Source organism: Dipodomys spectabilis, unplaced genomic scaffold (genome assembly GCF_019054845.1).
Source record: "Dipodomys spectabilis isolate Male_0828 unplaced genomic scaffold, ASM1905484v1 ptg000210l, whole genome shotgun sequence".
NCBI classification, from domain to species: Eukaryota; Metazoa; Chordata; class Mammalia; order Rodentia; family Heteromyidae; genus Dipodomys; species Dipodomys spectabilis.
Window position 1 is genome coordinate 3,690,560 of NW_024870887.1, and position 16,520 is coordinate 3,707,079.

General features: G+C 47.2%; 1 protein-coding gene and 1 long non-coding RNA gene across 3 annotated transcripts; one reads left to right on the forward strand and one right to left on the reverse strand.

The window, feature by feature from the left end:
• Positions 1-2,394: 2,394 nt before the first annotated feature.
• Positions 2,395-16,441, forward strand: Nrbp1 (nuclear receptor binding protein 1). Of its 2 annotated transcripts, none has more exons than XM_042696794.1 (18): positions 2,395-2,509; positions 5,326-5,555; positions 5,890-6,012; positions 6,187-6,288; positions 7,413-7,502; positions 7,650-7,690; positions 8,058-8,152; positions 9,588-9,671; positions 9,842-9,900; positions 10,045-10,143; positions 14,378-14,510; positions 14,655-14,760; positions 14,900-14,950; positions 15,051-15,186; positions 15,368-15,421; positions 15,504-15,567; positions 15,757-15,812; positions 15,894-16,441. In XM_042696794.1, exons 2-18 carry the CDS (start codon positions 5,346-5,348, stop codon positions 15,996-15,998), a joined length of 1,608 nt encoding a protein of 535 aa, XP_042552728.1. In that variant the 5' UTR covers positions 2,395-2,509; positions 5,326-5,345; the 3' UTR covers positions 15,999-16,441. The 2 variants fall into 2 exon arrangements, with proteins under 2 accessions (XP_042552728.1, XP_042552729.1); XM_042696795.1 differs by having other exon boundaries at positions 2,405-2,506; positions 5,324-5,555.
• On the reverse strand, positions 10,466-10,863 carry LOC122122545. The gene is made up of 3 exons (XR_006150166.1): positions 10,828-10,863; positions 10,728-10,730; positions 10,466-10,527 (listed from the first exon to the last, which is right to left on the reverse strand). It is a non-coding gene; the product is annotated as an uncharacterized LOC122122545 (long non-coding RNA).
• Positions 16,442-16,520: the final 79 nt, after the last annotated feature.

Genomic DNA, 16,520 nt, shown 5'->3' on the forward strand with positions numbered 1-16,520 from the left:
CAGTGGCTCACGCCTGTAATCCTAGGTACTCAGGAGGCTGAGATCTGAGGATCAAGGTTCAAAGCCAGCCCTGGTAGGAAACTCCATGAGACTCTTATCTCCAATAAACCACTCAGAAAACCAGAAGAGGCATTGTGCTCAAGTGGTAGAGCACTAGCCTTGAGCTGGAGAGTTGATGGATAGCGCCCAGGCACAGAGTTTATGCCCCAGGACTGACAAAATTTTTTTTAAAAAATAAAGAAGATAATAGATTGTGGTAGAACACTGGTGGCTCACACTTGTAATCCTAACTATTCAGTAGACTGAGATCTGAGAATGGCTGTTTGAAGCCAGCCTGGGCAGGACAGCCCATGAGATTATTATCTCCAATTAACACTTTAAAAAAACAAAAACAAAAAAACACCGAAGTGGAGCTGTGGTTCAAGTGGTAGAACACAGGGACAGCTCCCACAAGTTCAAACCATAGGACCCATGCACATGCATATACATAAAGGTGATAGATTCTGGGTGACTCATTGAAAACTAAAGACAAAACTGGTTGATGGAAATTCATTGCCATTAGACATATATTATGGAGGAAAAAGGATCAATCAATCAACTGAACTTAGGAGTCATAATTGCCAAATTTCATTGCCCTTAAAGGGAGAAATCTCTAAATCTGACTGAGATAAAGAAGAAACTTCACAGAAACTCATTTTCTCATTTCTTCACCTTACAACGTTTATTTTAAAAACTAATCTTTTTCCGGAGGCATGAGCCTTTCTCTTTCAACTAGTTCCTTTCTAGTACTTATAGGGAACCCTTCAGCAGCCTGAAACTCTCCTCTTATTTCAAACTTTCACTCTTAAATTGCTCAAATACTTCATAAAATTTCACAATATCATGTATTTGTCTTCTCTTAAAACCGTAAACTGGGTTCTGGTGGCTCATGCCTGTAATCTAAGCTACTTATCACATCTGTGTGCTGCTCTGGAGTCTGAGATCTGAGGATAGAGTTCTGAAGCCAGCTCAGACAATAAAGTAGGTGAGACTCATCTCCACATAAGCACAATAAACAAACAATCTTGGCACTGGTGGCTCACACCTATAATCCTAGTTATTCAGAAGACTGAGATCTGAGGCATTCGGTTCAAAGCCAGCCCAGGCAGGAAAGTCTGTGAGACTTATCTCCAGAAAACCGGAAATGGCACTGTGGCTCAGATGGTAGAGGGCTCGGCTTGAGCTGAAGAACTGAGGGACAGTGCCTAGGCCCAGAGTTCAAGCTCCACAACCAACAAAAAAAAAAAAAAAAAGGAAAAAAGATGAAAGTGGATCTGTGGCTCAAGTGGTAGAGTGCCAGCCTTAAGTGAAAAAGCTAAGGTACAATGCATATAGACTCTGCGCTCAAGTAACAGCGCACACGCACACGCACACGCACACACCACAGGAGTCCAGGCATGGTCATTCCTATAAGCCCAGCAATCTAGAGACTGAGTCAAGAGGATCAAAAGTTTGAGGGCAGGGCTGGGAAGCTGCTCAGTGGTAGAGTGCTTGCCTTGCATGCATGAGGCCCTGGAATTGATTCCTCAGCACCACATAAGCAGAAAAAGCCAGAAGTGGTGTTATGGCTCAAGTGGTAGAGTGCTAGGTAGCCTTGAAGAGCTGAGGGACAGTGCCCAGATCCAGAGTTCAGGCCCCACGACTGACAAAAAAAAAGAAAAAAAGAAAAAGTTGGAGGCCTACTTGGGTTACATAGTGAATTCCAGGTCAGCGTTATCTACATAGGGAGATTCCTGAAAATCAATAAAAAAAAATACAGAACTAAGCACATACACCTACTGTACTAGAATGGGCCGAAATCAGAAATATAATCTATGGTGTGGGGTAACCCGAACTCTTTTTAGTGCAGCAGTCTGTGAAAACCTTTTGCAAAGTTTTAGCAAATAGTTAACTATTAATTTTCAGTATCGTGTTCTTATCTTGTTTTGTTGTGTGTGTTTAAAGCTTCCTGATGAATGAGTGCCCTGCTCAGTCTGTCTCCTCCGCCACTGGTAAAGGCGATGGGCTCCCCTCGGATTGGAGGCTATGTCTAGAGCTCCTTTTGTCTTTTCATGCGATTAGGACTGTCATGGCGCCTCGGAGAAAAGGGAGAAGTCTTTCCCTTCGTCCAGCAGAATCACTGGGGACACCTGGACGGGGAGGACCGGTGGGCAGAGACGAGCCCCAGCGGAGACCAGAGACAGAGACGACCCACCCCTCGGCGATGTGTCGGCCCCGGCGGCGCACAGGGAGGAGACCCGGCTGAGCACCGCCCTGCGAGCGCCCGTCTGCGGGCACCGCCCCTCACCGCCCCGTCCAATGGAAACCTGGCGGCGCGGCGGCACCGCCCATCTGTTGGGCCGGACGCCGCGAGGGCGGGGCCCGCAGTTCGGTTGCGCTGTGGAGCGCAGCTGTGAGGGAGTCGCTGTGCTCCGAGGTCCCGGAACCCGAGCTGGAGCTGAAGCGCAGGCTGCGGGCGCGGAGCCGGGAGGTGAGCCCTTGGGGGACGAGTCCCAGAGGCAAGGGCTTGCGAGACGATGGCAGGACCGCGCCCGAGCCCTGGGACAGTGGGACCGGCCGGAGGGTACTGTGGGCGGCGCGGCTCACTCGGCAGCCAGGCCCGCTCGGCCTGACCTGCCGCAGCCGAGGAGCCGCCACGGCCTTGACCGCTGACCCGCTCGTCTGGCTTCCCCGGCGTGGCGGCGGCCGCCCGGAATTCTGCGGGCGCGGGTCGGGAGGCCCAGGCGTTCGCTTGGAACTCCAGCCGCGAGAGGCGGGGCCGGCGGCGGGGGCGGGGCGGCGGTCGCGGCCTGGTGGCCTGCGGAAGGAAGCGCGGCGACCCGGCCGGGCCTGCTCGCGGGGCGGGGCGCCGGCGGCGCGGGGGCGTGGCCTGCGGGGCCTGACGGCGCCGCGGGGCCGGCCTTTGATGAGGTGGCCCCCAGCGCGCGCGCCCGCCCGCCCGGAGGGGCACACTCGCGCCTGCAGCCGCTGGCCTCCACACCGCGGCTGCGCGACCTGTTGGAGTGTGAGAGCGTCAGGGCCTCCTCCTTCCCCCGAGCTTGCTCCTACCACACTTCTACGGGCTTCGGAGGCCTTCCTGGTTGACTCGGGGTGAGGGCGGGTGTGGAGCCTGTGGCTGCGAGCTGTTGCCGAGTTGACACGCTTGTTGTGTTAATTATGACAGTGCCCGAGAACAACTTTGCAGGGTGACTGACACTGCTCCGCTGGGAACGTAGCGCCTCAGGGTGGCTGGAGGCTGCGAGGAGATTGCCCTTATGGACAGATATGGACTTTTCCTGTGTGGTCGCTTTTTTAAACCTCTGGGTACCTCGGAAGCAGAGCCCCAGTGTTGCAGGTGTATTCATCGCTAGGAGTTCTGCGGAAGACCTTGCACTTCCCGCATTTTGCCTACCTGGGCAAGACTGGGGAGGGAGAAGACAAGCACATTCCTGGGCACCTGTGTAATTGATGATTTGGCCTCTGCTGGGGTGCTCTTGGTCCAGAAGGTTCTTAGATCCCTTTAGCTATTGCCTTTATTGTATTACTGAGTCCACTATTTTTTTTTTTAAATTGTAATCTTGCTGGGAATTTTACTTCCGATTTTGGATGTGCTTAATGAATATAGCTGATCTAGGATCTTTTTTGGGGGTGGGGGGGGGGTCTGTTCGTTTGGCCTGAACTCTGGGCCTGGGCGCTGTCCCTCAGCTCTGAAGCTCAAGGCTAGCGCTCTACCACTTTGAGCCACAGCACCACTTCCGGCTTTTTTTTCCCCCTGCTTATGTGGTGTGAGGAATCCAGGGCCTCATGCATGCAAGGCAAGCGCTCTACCACTGAGCCACCTTCCCAGCCCCGATCTAGGATCTTATAGACTTAACGTATGTGTTTTGTGCTTTGTTGCTCTTTGGAGTTCCTAAATGTCTTAAAAATCTTCTGACCTAGGTTAAACAGTATAGGTTGAGGTTAGACAGTATAAGCAGAGGAGAGCATTAGAAGTTCTGAAAGACTGGTGTGGATTGGAGGCGTCTGGCATTCTGAATTTGGAGATGACAATTTAGTCTCCAGGATATCCTCTTTTTATTGGACTCTACTTCCTTGAGCCCAGCATACATCGGTTTTAATTCCTTTTCAGCTGTTGTTCTTAGCTGTATGCAATAACATTCATTGCTTGTCATGTGACACTCTAGCCCCAGTTGATAATATTTAGCTTTTTCCTGAAGAAGTCATATTCCTGTAGAAATATTATTGAGTTGTTTGCAATTGAAAGGAATACCTATGTCAAATACACTTCCCCATAGAATGGAAACTTCAGAGTTTGAGTAGTGTGAATGAAATGAAGACTGGAAAGTTAATGCCTTGAATTTGTGGCCCTTTAGGTATAGGCATCTCATTTTTTTTTTTCTTTCTTAAGGCTAGCACTCTATCACTTGAGCCACAACGCCACTTCTGGCTTTTTCTGTGCATGTGGTACTGAGAAATCGAACCTAAGGCTTCATGCATGCTAGGCAAACACTCTACCACTGAGCCACCTTCCCAGCCCCTAGGCATCTAATTTATTCACTCTTCTATCTCAGTCATTTGACCAGTGGGTGATCTATAATAAGTGTTTACTAAACATTTATTGAGTGAATGAAAAATGTTAGTCAGTACCTACTCACTATACTCACATCATAGGAAGGATTAAGTCATCAAAGATGAAGTCATCACTGCCAAACATGTGTGTCAAGGGTAGCCTCTCCATGGATTAGCAAGCTCATTCTCTTATAGAAGGGATAGTGAGTGCCAAGGTTAGTTCTGCTAGGCTAAATCAGCTTAGGCGTTTGCTGGATAAGTTGGCTGAGGGTAGTAGCCTTAGAGCTGTCTTAAGGTAACAAACAGAATCATCTGTTTTCAATAGTGGCTATTTGGCATAGTTCTTGAGCAGAGTGTAGTAGGGGTCCAGGAGTATTCAGAATGGAAACTTACTGGACAAATTGTTGAGAGGGAATGGGACATCCAGTTGTCTGTTCATTTGAACCTTACTTATATAACCTTATAAGTAAACCTTACTTATAATCCCTTTAAAGAATATTATACTGTTTTAAAATTTTTATTTGCCACTCTGGTGTTGTCATCTTCAGCTAAGGTAGCTCTCCTTCAGAGTTACAAGAGTAGTTAATGTTTCAGTATTTACACAGGAATTAGTTCTGATATTGGAGTTAAAGGAAACAAGGGAGGTATGTGTTTTGGGGCTTACAAATGAGGTTAAGACGAAATCTTTGTAGTTTTATTTTGACCGCTGCTGCCTTTGTCTTTGCCCAACCACTGCAGGCGTGAGTGTTCATTCCAGTATGTCGGAGGGAGAGTCTCAGACAGTACTCAGTAGTGGCTCAGACCCAAAGGTAGAATCCTCATCTTCAGCTCCTGGCCTGACTTCAGTGTCACCTCCTGTGACCTCTACAACCTCAGCTGCTTCTCCCGAGGAAGAAGAAGAGAGTGAAGATGAATCTGAGATCTTGGAAGAGTCACCATGTGGGCGCTGGCAAAAGAGGCGAGAAGAGGTAAGGTGATGGAAGCATCACTCTTGGGAGAATAAATTATTTAAAAGGTGAGAAGAAGCAGCGCTGTGGCTCAAGTGGTAGAGTGCTAGCCTTGAGCTGAAGAGCTGAGGGACAGCGCCCAGACCCAGACTTCAGGCCCCACGGCCGGACCCCTCCCCCCCAAAAAAACCCAAAAACAAAATAAAAGGTGAACTAGAAGGACTATCCAAAGAGGCAGACCAGATTTCAATAGGTTGGGCACTGGGAGAAGTTGGTCTCACAGAGTATTAAAATAAGGAGGTCAACTTTAATAAAATAGAGAGGTAACTTTAATTCCATTTGAACTTTTTCTCAGGTGAATCAGCGGAATGTACCAGGTATTGACAGTGCATACCTGGCCATGGATACAGAGGAAGGTGTGGAAGTTGTGTGGAATGAGGTACAGTTCTCTGAGCGCAAGAACTACAAACTGCAGGAGGTAGGTAATGGTGAAATGCTGTAGCCTGGGGGCTTTAGAACACTGGTGTTTAAAGAGGAGTCCATGTGGGGACACTGACTGGGGGAGAGCGTGTTGGGGGTTAGATCACCTCTGGATTCTCAGGATCATTAGGGTGATTTGTGAACTCTTACCCATTTGTCTCCCTTGTTCTAGGAAAAAGTCCGTGCAGTGTTTGATAATCTGATTCAATTAGAACATCTCAATATTGTTAAATTTCACAAGTACTGGGCTGACATTAAAGAGAACAAAGCCAGGGTAAGAATTTTTCTCTACTATATCCTGAACTTTCTGTAAGCAACTAGGTACATTATTGCTCCTTTTACTTTCAGAGAATTGGGTAGTTTTTTTCTTTTTTCTTTTGTGCTGGTCCTGGGATTTGAACTCAGGGCTTGGGTATTGTCCCTGGTATTTTGGGCTCAAAGCTAGCACTTTGCACTTGAGCCACAGCTCCACTTCTGGCTTTTGATAATTAATTGGAGATAGAGTCTCATTGGCTTCAAACTTTAATCCTCAGTTCACAGCCTTCTGAGTAGCTAGAATTACAAACGTGAACCACCAGCATCCCGCAAAACTTGGTAGTTTTGATCATAATTTTTTCCCCCAGTATTAGGGATTGAACTCAGCACTCTATCACTTGAACCATGCCTCCTAGACCTGAAAATGTAGTTTTGAAATAGAACTTGAATCCACTGCTATAGTAGTAAGAATTCACCTGTCACATGGTTTTTGCCCTGCTATAAATGGTAAGAAATGAGTAAACTTTTGCTTTCTTCTTCCTATGGCTCCTATTTTAGAGTTTTCATTGTTTACTCAGTCTAAGAAAAGGATGCTAAGGGGGTTGGGAAGGTGGCTCAGTGATAGAGCGCTTGTCTTGCATGCCTGAGGCCCTGAGTTCGATTCCTCAGGCCCACATAAGAAAAAAGAAAAAAGCCGGAAGTGGCGCTGTGGCTCAAGTGGTAGAGCGCTAGCCTTGAGCTGAATTGCTGAGGGACAGTGCCCAAGCCCAGAGTTCAGGCCCCGAAAAGGATGCTAAGAACAGGAGAGAAAGTTGAAAAAAAAACCCACACATGTTTAACAGGCATCTAGTATAAGTGGTAAAAGTGTCTGCCCATCTGGCAAACACAAGGCCCTATGTTCAAAGCACAGTACCACCAAAACATTTGTGCGTGTGTGTGTGTGTGTTGGTCGTGGGGGTTGAACTCAGTATCGGCGCTGTCCCTCACCTCTTCAGCTCAAAGCTAGCTCTCTACCACTTGAGCCACAGTGCCACTTCTTGTCAAAACATTTTTTTAAATACCCAAAAAACCAAAAGCAAAAAATCACTAGGCAAGAAATCATTTCTGCTATAAAGCCTTACAGTAAATGCTTCACTTCCCCAGGTAATTTTTATCACAGAATACATGTCATCTGGAAGTCTGAAGCAATTTCTGAAGAAGACAAAAAAGAACCACAAGACTATGAATGAAAAGGTAAGGAGGAGGGAAGACAAAGTTTTGGATTTTGGAGGTGCTTAAGGAGACTGTTAATTGTGAAGCTGGTTAGGGATAGATGGGAGCATCTATCGGAGGGTTAAGGGAAGGGGTTACTACTAATCCTTGAACCAAATTCTATTGTAGGCTTGGAAGCGCTGGTGCACACAAATCCTCTCTGCCCTCAGGTAAGTAGTATCTGATTCGTTTCTTTCCTGTGTATTCCTGATTTAGTTCAAACAGATTGCAGGGGCACTACTCTGCCGATCTATTCTGCCTCCCATTTTCTTTGAGTCATATACTGTCACAATTAGGCCCCCCATAGGTCTTGTAAAGGGCGCCTCTTAATGTCCAAACAAAAACAACACTGTCTCCTACTTCTTTCTCTAAGTGCTTATCCAACTATTGAAATTATCAGGCATAATACAGAGTCACAGTTTGGGGATTATCTTTATGGTGACCAGCAGGAGTCCTGGCCCTTGCTCCTCTTAACCCTTGGGTTCCCCCTGCCCTTAATTTCCCAGTGGCCCCTCTAACAGCCCAGTGCCCCCACAGCTACCTGCACTCCTGTGACCCTCCCATCATCCATGGGAACCTGACCTGTGACACCATCTTCATCCAGCACAACGGACTCATCAAGATTGGCTCTGGTGAGGGGAGGGAGAGGTTCTGGGCATGGGAGCCTCGGGAATTTGGGAACCATGGGGGTAAGAGGAAAGGCATGGTGGAGAACAGAGCAAAATTCTGTGGTATGGACTAGTAACAAGAGACAGGACCTTGCTGGAGGTAATTCATAGGGAGAGGCCAATTAGTAGAGAGGGGGTAGGGTATGTAATCTTGTACCTTTTTGGAGGGAAACTGGGACTAATATAGAGAATTTGAAAGGAGATTGGGAAAGGGCAAGCAATGGAAGTGAGGTCTAATCTCAATCCCTGGGGTCAGATCCTACCAGAGGAGGTCCAGGATGTGCCTGCTGTGAGTGCTTTCATTTGCTGTGTATCTGTGTGCGGTGTACATTTCCGTGTGCTGTGTCTGTGTGGTTGTTACCATTTGTCTGGGGCTTGGCTGCTCCATCGCTTACAACTTTTCTCTGTTTTCCTCCCTCCCGCTTACGGGCTGCTCTGTTCCCAACAGTCTTTCATAGGATTTTTGCTAATGGTGAGAGCTTCCTCTGCCCCACTTGGGCTCTGTTTGTGCTCCTGCTCCCTTTGCGGCTGCCCAGTGCATGCAGTCGTGGGAGCAAGGCCTGTTCCCCTACGTCCTGGCTTAATTATACCTGCTTAGCTTCTGCCCTGCCAGCCCTCCACTTGCTTGCCCCTCCATAACCTGCTTGTTTCCTGTGGATTCTGCCTGGCTGGCCACTTAACCTTTTAGATTCATATTCCCCCTCATCATCAGGCTGGCTCCCTAAATCATACTGTGCTCCCATATTCTGTGCCTTGTCATTGTTTATGATCAGAGTGAGTCCAAATTAGGCCTGGTACATTGTCCAGCCCCATAGCAGGCAGCATTGAAGAGTAAGAGAGCAGGGATCTGAAAAGTTTTGGTGGGTTAAAGACAAAGCCAATTCAAGGGTATTGGTTCAGTTCTGAACTTTTCTTGAGTTTTAGTTAGCAAAGTTGTATAAGAAGAAGACTAACTCCTTGGTTCTATTCTAATGCTTCTTTACCTTTTCTATCCAAGTTCTTGAAGACTCCTAATTGTCCCAGATTAGGAAAGGCAGCCTGTGTTTTTATGTTAATTTCATAGGTGAATGAAATAAATGTTGGCATTTTTTTTGTGGGACTTGGGGAAGATGACCAAGTCACAAGTTTTTCCTTTGACCATGTTGTTCCTTGACTAGCTAAAGCTCCCACTGTGTTTGGGTAGTGCAAAGTTTTTTTTTTTAAGTTAGGAGTCTTAGATGAGAAGCAGTAGGCCTGAGAAAGGAGGAGATGATGTCCAGGTGTGGTCTGTGTTCGGATGGTTTCTGATTGTTGGAAGAATGGAGACTTAAGGAGAAATTTGGCTCTGGGGGCCTCTTACTGGAGTAAGACTATGCTTTGTTGGTGGTGGTCAGATTGTGGGTATCTCCCCTACTCCCAGTGGCTCCTGACACTATCAACAATCATGTGAAGACTTGCCGGGAAGAGCAGAAGAATCTACACTTCTTTGCACCAGAGTATGGAGGTAAGGAAGGCATCTTCTGTGTCCTATCTTTTATGCCCTAGTTTTGTACCTCATAGTCTGAGGTGTAGGCAATGCAACTGTACTAGCACATCTTTGTTTTTTTCTAAAGGCATGTCTGGCATTCCTTACCCTCAACCTCTGCTTTACCAAGCCCTCTTTGTTTTCCCTAGAAGTTACCAATGTGACGACAGCAGTGGACATCTACTCCTTTGGCATGTGTGCATTGGAGGTGAGGAGAATGGGGGAAGGAGTAAAATTGGAAGATGGAAAGAGGACATGGAGGGAGGCTGAGGAAAGTGCTGGTCTTGAGGTAGTGACTGCAAGAAGGCTGAGGTTCTTAGGCCTTCTTTCTTTGTATTCCTTTTCCCTGTAGATGGCAGTGCTGGAGATTCAGGGCAATGGAGAGTCATCTTATGTGTCACAGGAAGCCATCAGCAGTGCCATCCAGCTACTAGAAGACTCATTACAGAGGGTAAGGGTCTTGAGGACTGCTCCTTTTTTTTTTGGTCCACTGTGGGGCTTGAACTCTGGGCTTGGGCGCTGTCCCTCAGCTCTTCAGCTCAAGGTGAGCGCTCTACCACTTGAGCCACAGTGCCACTTCTGGTTTTCTAGTGGTTTATTGGAGATAAGAGTCTCTCGGACTTTCCTGCCCGGGCTGGCTTTGAACCGCCATCCTCAGATCTCATGCCGGTAGCTAGGATTACAGGCATAAGCTACCTGCACTCAGCCTTGACTGCTCCTTCTTAACTGACTTTCAAATGCTACCTTCTTTTTCTTTTTTTTTCTTCTTCCCCTGGTTGTAGAGCCTGAACCGCAGGCCTGGGCGCTGTCCCTCAGCTCTTCAGCTCAAGGCTAGCTCTCTACCATTAGAGCCACAGTGCCACTTCTGGCTCTTTCTGCTTATGTGGTGCTGAGGAATCGAACCCAGGGCCTCATGCATGTGAGGCAAGCACTCTACCACTGAGCCAGCTTTGCAACCTGCTACCTTCTTTTTTGTTGCTGTTGGTACTAAGGTTTCAATTCAGGATCTTGTGCTTGCTCTATTCAGTTATATACTGCCTCCTTTTTTCTTTTCTTTTTTTTTTTTTTGCCAGTCCTAGGGCTTGAACTTGGGGCTTGGGCACTGTCCCTGCGCTCTTCAGCTCAAGGCGAGCACTGTACCACTTGAGCCACAGTACCACTTCCGGTAGCTAGGATTATAGGCATGAGCCACCAGCACATGGCTCCCTGAGTTTCTTTTGATCAAGGCTATCATTCTACTACTTGAGCCATGAACGTCACTTCTGGCTTTTTCTGTTTATGTAGTACTGAGGAATCAAATTCAGGCCTTCATGTAGCATATATGGCCTCTTTAACCAAACCTTAACAGGGTATATTAAGACCAAGAGAACATTCTTTGTTAAATGGCAACTCATTTGTACAGCTACTTAAAGATAATTTAAACAAATAATTCTGATTCCCCTCGCCTCCCCCCACCAAAAAAAAAAAAAGGAAATAGAACATAAAGCAGAGAAAAAGCCAAAGCTGTAAAATTTCTCTTGGAGGTGCCTAACATGCTTCTGTATATGTACATACAGGTCTAGGGGGGATACAGTGGTGGGTAATACTGAGGTTAACAGTTGTATGCTAATTGAAGTGTATCAACATGGAGGTTAACTCAATTGATGGTAACTGCAGGCAATTGCTATATGTTCTTAGACAACCATCTTGACATTTTAAAGCAAATCTATTTATTTTTGCCAGTACTTAGGCTTGAATTCCTGGTGCTCTACCATTCGATCCTCTACTTCTGATTTTTGGTAGTTAATTAGAGATAAGAATCTCAGATTTGTGTTTCTAGGCTGGCTTTGAACTAGGATCCTCAAATTTTAGCTTTCTGAGTAGCTAGGATTATAAAAATGAGACATCAATGCTTGGCAGCATATCAATTTAAATTAGTTACATTAGTCATTTGGTATTTCTTTTTCTTTTTGGTTGGTCATGGGGCTTGAGCTGGGCCTGAGTGCTATCCTTGAGCTAAATGTAGCTATTTAGCTCAAGGCAAGCACTCTACCACTTGAGCCACAGCACCACTTCTGGTTTTCTGGTGGTTAATTGGGGGTGAGAGTCTCACAGACTTTCCTGCCTGGGCTGGCTTTGAACCATGATCCTCAGATCTCAGCCTCTTGAGTAGCTAGGGGATTACAGGCGTGAGCCACTGGTGCCTGGCTCATTTGGTATTTCTATTAGTTTTTTTTTTTCTTCCTCTCCGTTGTAGGGCTTGAACTCTGGGTCTGAGCACTGTCCCTCAGCTCTTCAGCTCAAGGCAAGCGCTCTTAACGGTTGAGCCACATCAGCACTTCCAGTTTTCTAGTGGTTTATTGGAGATAAAAGTCTCATGGAATTTCCTGCCCGGGCTAGCTTTGAACCGTAGCTAGGAATATAGGTGTGAGCCATTGGTGCCCGGCTCTATTAGTTTTAAGTAAAGAAGGTTCCTTGAAATAATGATTTCAGATTGAAAAGATTTAAGCATTAAAGCAGGTAGGCTATCGTAAGAAGAGGCTAGACTTGAAAGGTCCAAATAAAAATAATTTATGGGGCTGGGAAGGTAGCTCAGTAGTAGAGTGCTTGCCTTGCATGCGTTCGATTCTTCAGTACCATATAAGCAGAAAAAGCCCGAAGTGGCACTGTCTCAAGTGGTAGAGTGCTAGCCTTGAGCTGGAGAGCTGAGGGACAGTGCCCAGGCCCAGAGTTCAGGCCCTATGCTGGACAAAAAATAAATAGTAATTCATTAGGGAAGGGTTATGAATAACAGAAGAGAAAGAAGAAAAACTATTGGAAGATTTGAGGATAGAGTGGAGTGAGACATTTGATTGGGATATTCAAATGTAAGATTAGATATGTAACCTTGTTGATCTCCAAGCCTTTTTCTTTCAAGTGAGAAAGCAGGTTGTCATGGAACATATGTGAAGTAGAAAAGGAGGAAAAATGGTTAGAGAAAGCATGGGAAATTCAGTCACTGGAGTGGACAAAGTAAATTTTAATAGACTGAAGAAGAGCCAGGTGCTGGTAGCTCACTCCTATAATCCTAGCTACTCAGGAGGCTGAGATGTGAGGATTTGCAGTTCAAAGACAGCCCTGGCAGAAAAACATGTGAGACCAGAAAACTGGAAGTGGCGCTGTGGCTCAAGTGGTGGAGCTCTTGCCCTGAGCTGAAGAGCACAGGGACAGTGCCCAGGCCTAGAGTTCAAGAAAGACTGAAGAAAGGTTGACAGTGAGTGGGCTAATAAAACAGAAAAGGAGGCCAGTTGCTGGTGCCTCATGCTCATAATCCCACCTGTTGAGGAGTCAGAGACCTGAGAATCAATGTTTGAAGTCAGTTTGGGCAGACAAATCCTCAAGCCTTTTTTTTTTTTAATAGTAACTTTTATTCATAATGACCACAAACTGGAAACAATCCAAATTTCCATCAACATTAGAATGGACAAACTATGGTACAGTAATACAATGGAATATGACACAGAGTCAAAAAATGAACTGCTGCTACAATATGAATTACTCTTGTAGACATATACTCAAGACTCTTATTTCCAATTAGTCATCATCAAAATAACAAGTGGTAGAGCACAAGCCATAAGTAAAAGAACTGAATTCGAGGCCCAGAGCTGGAAGCCAGGGGGTAAGCCTCAGTTCTGGCACAAAAAAAATAGAGAGGAAAAGGGCAAGGGTTAATAAAGAGCAGTGCAATATAGATGGAGTAAATTTGATCAGAGTACATTTATTATATGCTGTTGTAAATATCACAATGAAGCCTCATTGTACAATTAATTTATACTGATAAAAAGTGAACGTGTATTTGACACTGTTGATGTAGATGCCAGGCTTGTTAGGGCTGCCACATGGGACATGGCCCCAGGAGGTGATGCCGTGCAGCACCCCATTGCAGACTAGCAGGCCCTCCAAGTCTCCCACACAGGTGTCTTTGCCACCCTCCAAGTGCCCTGCACACTGGGAAGGTGGCTCAGTGGTAGAGCGCTTGCCTTGTATGCATGAGGACCTGGGTTCGATCCCTCAGCACCACATAAGCAGGAAAAGCCAGAAGTAGCACTGTGGCTCAAGTGGTAGAGCGCTAGCCTTGAGCTGAAGAGCTGAGGGACAGAGCCCAGGCCCAGAGTTCAGCCCCCACAACCGACAAAACAACAACAACAAAAAGTGGGACAAGGTGATTCACTCCTCTAATCCTAGGTAATTGGGAGGCTGAGGGGAAGGAGTAGGGAGAGGAATTGCCCAGGCCACCCTGGGCAAAAAGTTCCTGAGTACTTGTCAACCAATGCTTGGTGGTGCATACCTGCTATCCCAGTAGGAAATGTAAAGTAGCAAGATTGTAGTGTAGGCATAGGCACAGGTGCGGCCTGGGCAAAAAGTAAGATCCTAGAAAATCAGCAGTTTCAAAAAGGACTGGAGGCTTGGCTTAGCGGTAGAACACTGAATAATAAGCCTGAGTCTGTGAGTTCAAACCACAGTACCAGAAAGAACAACAAACAAAAGAGAAAGGCTGTGGTTAGAAAATAAAATATTAAAGTTAAGTAACAAATACCAATTTTTAAATCCCGGTATATTTCCTCAGCAACTGCTGAGTTCCTAGTGTACAAATCTTTGTGCTAGTGATGAAATGAGCACAGTGTAGGGTTTCTAGATATCTGCTCTAGTTTATTGTTCTCTTCTAGGAGTTCATTCAGAAGTGCCTGCAGCCTGAGCCTGCTCAAAGACCAACAGCCAGAGAACTTCTCTTCCACCCAGCACTGTTTGAAGTACCCTCACTCAAACTCCTTGCTGCCCACTGCATTGTGGGGCACCAACGTGAGTCTCCTTTACCATTTTAGGGATTTTTTTTCCAACCAAGGGCCTTCTAAATATCACTAGTGAATGTGTTTTCTATTTCCAAAAGGATATTCTGTCACTCCTTATCTCTGAATGTAATATGCTATCCCATTCTGTCCCCAGACATGATTCCAGAGAATGCTTTGGAGGAGATCACCAAAAACATGGACACCAGTGCTGTGCTGGCAGAAATCCCTGCAGGACCAGGAAGAGAGCCAATTCAGACTTTGTGAGTAACTGAGTGAGAGGGTCTGAAAAAGAAAAAGTGTTCACTAACCACCTTGAGGCTTTATAAATTCTTATGCCTTGGGAAAGGTTAAATCTGCCATTTGCTTGTTCCCTTACCTTCCATTATCTTTCTTTTCTAGGTACTCTCAGTCACCAGCTTTGGAATTAGACAAATTCCTGGAAGATGTCAGGTGAGGGAAGGATGAGAAAGGCAGACTTGCTGGGAGGAGGCAGGGGCAGTTGTCCTGAGTCATTTGCAAGCCCATATGACCTGTTTTCACCTCCCTCCAGGAATGGAATCTACCCTCTGACAGCCTTTGGGCTGCCTCGGCCTCAGCAACCACAGCAGGAGGAGGTGACATCACCTGTTGTGCCCCCTTCTGTCAAGACTCCAACACCTGAGCCAGCTGAGGTGGAGACTCGCAAGGTGGGACTGCGTGGGTGTGTCCACATTCATAGGAGGGGGGGATAGGAGGATTTTTGTACTGTACAGAATGCATTTCTAGCACCTGGCACCATGCCTTATAGGCTAAAAAGACTTCCAGGGGTTGGTCATTTTTACTGACTGGTTTGTACGCTAGTTAGTGACTCTCTCTGCTCTGTCCTAGGTGGTGCTGATGCAGTGCAACATTGAGTCAGTGGAGGAGGGAGTCAAACACCATGTAAGGCTCTGGGCCAGGGCTGCACCGTCTGGTGCTCAGAGAATGGGGAAGGGTATCCTCATTTTCCTGTCCTCTTTTCTAGCTGACGCTTCTGCTAAAGCTGGAGGACAAACTGAACCGGCACTTGAGCTGTGACCTGATGCCAAGTAAGTCTCTCCTTTCCCTTAGAGGATCTGTGAACCTTACCTTCTAGGGACACAAGATTGGGGACAGTGACAAGTAACACACTGACTCCCATGTAGTGACTATCTCCCCCTCAGATGGGTGGCTGGGACGATTCGAAGGGCTGTCTCTTCTCTCACTCTGAACTTACCTCTCTTCTGTTTCTGTGTCAGATGAGAACATACCGGAGTTGGCAGCCGAGCTGGTGCAGCTGGGTTTCATTAGTGAGGTGGGTTCCTGCTATCCTGCGCCTGGATGGCCCCCTGCCTTCTCTTCCCTCAACCCCATCTCACTGAGCTTCTCTCTTCAGGCTGACCAGAGCCGGCTGACCTCCCTGCTTGAGGAGACCCTGAACAAGTTCAATTTTGCCAGGAACAGCACTCTCAACTCAGCCGCTGTCACCGTCTCCTCTTAGAGCTCACTCGGGCCAGGCCCCCATCTGCACTGTGGCTGTCCCTGGACGTGCTGCAGCCCTCCTGTCCCCCCCTCCCCCCAGTCAGTATTACCCTGTGAAGCCCCTTCTCTCCTTTATTAATCAGGAGGGCTCTGGGGCTCCCTGGTTTTGAGCATCATCCTCTCCCTTCCCCTCTCTTCCTCCCCTCTGCACTTTGTTTACTTGTTTTGCACAGACGTGGGCCTGGGCCTTCTCAGCAGCCGCCTTGTAGCTGGTTGCTAGTAGCTGACCTGCCGGCTCCCGCCCAGCCTGTGTGCACAGGAGGCCCTCGGGCACTGGGGAGCTGTTCTACGATCCCGCTGGGGTGGACGGGCGGGAGAGAGGTGGTGCTGCAGTGGTGGCCCTGGGGGGGGCCATTCGATTCGCCTCAGTTGCTGCTGTAATAAATTCTACTTTTTGCTAAACTGGTTGTGTGCTTGCGCCTTTCCGCATTGGTGCCCACAGGTGTTGCAGCCAGCCCAGGCCCGCGGGGCGGAGCCCCAG

Excerpts from the sequence above, each read along its gene's own strand:
- Nrbp1 (XM_042696794.1), top strand. The coding sequence starts at position 5,346 with ATGTCGGAGGGAGAGTCTCAGACAGTACTCAGTAGTGGCTCAGACCCA. Across the intron at positions 7,503-7,649 it reads ACAAGACTATGAATGAAAAG|GCTTGGAAGCGCTGGTGCAC; the intron begins GTAAGGAGGAGG and ends ATTCTATTGTAG. Across the intron at positions 8,153-9,587 it reads ACTCATCAAGATTGGCTCTG|TGGCTCCTGACACTATCAAC; the intron begins GTGAGGGGAGGG and ends CCCTACTCCCAG.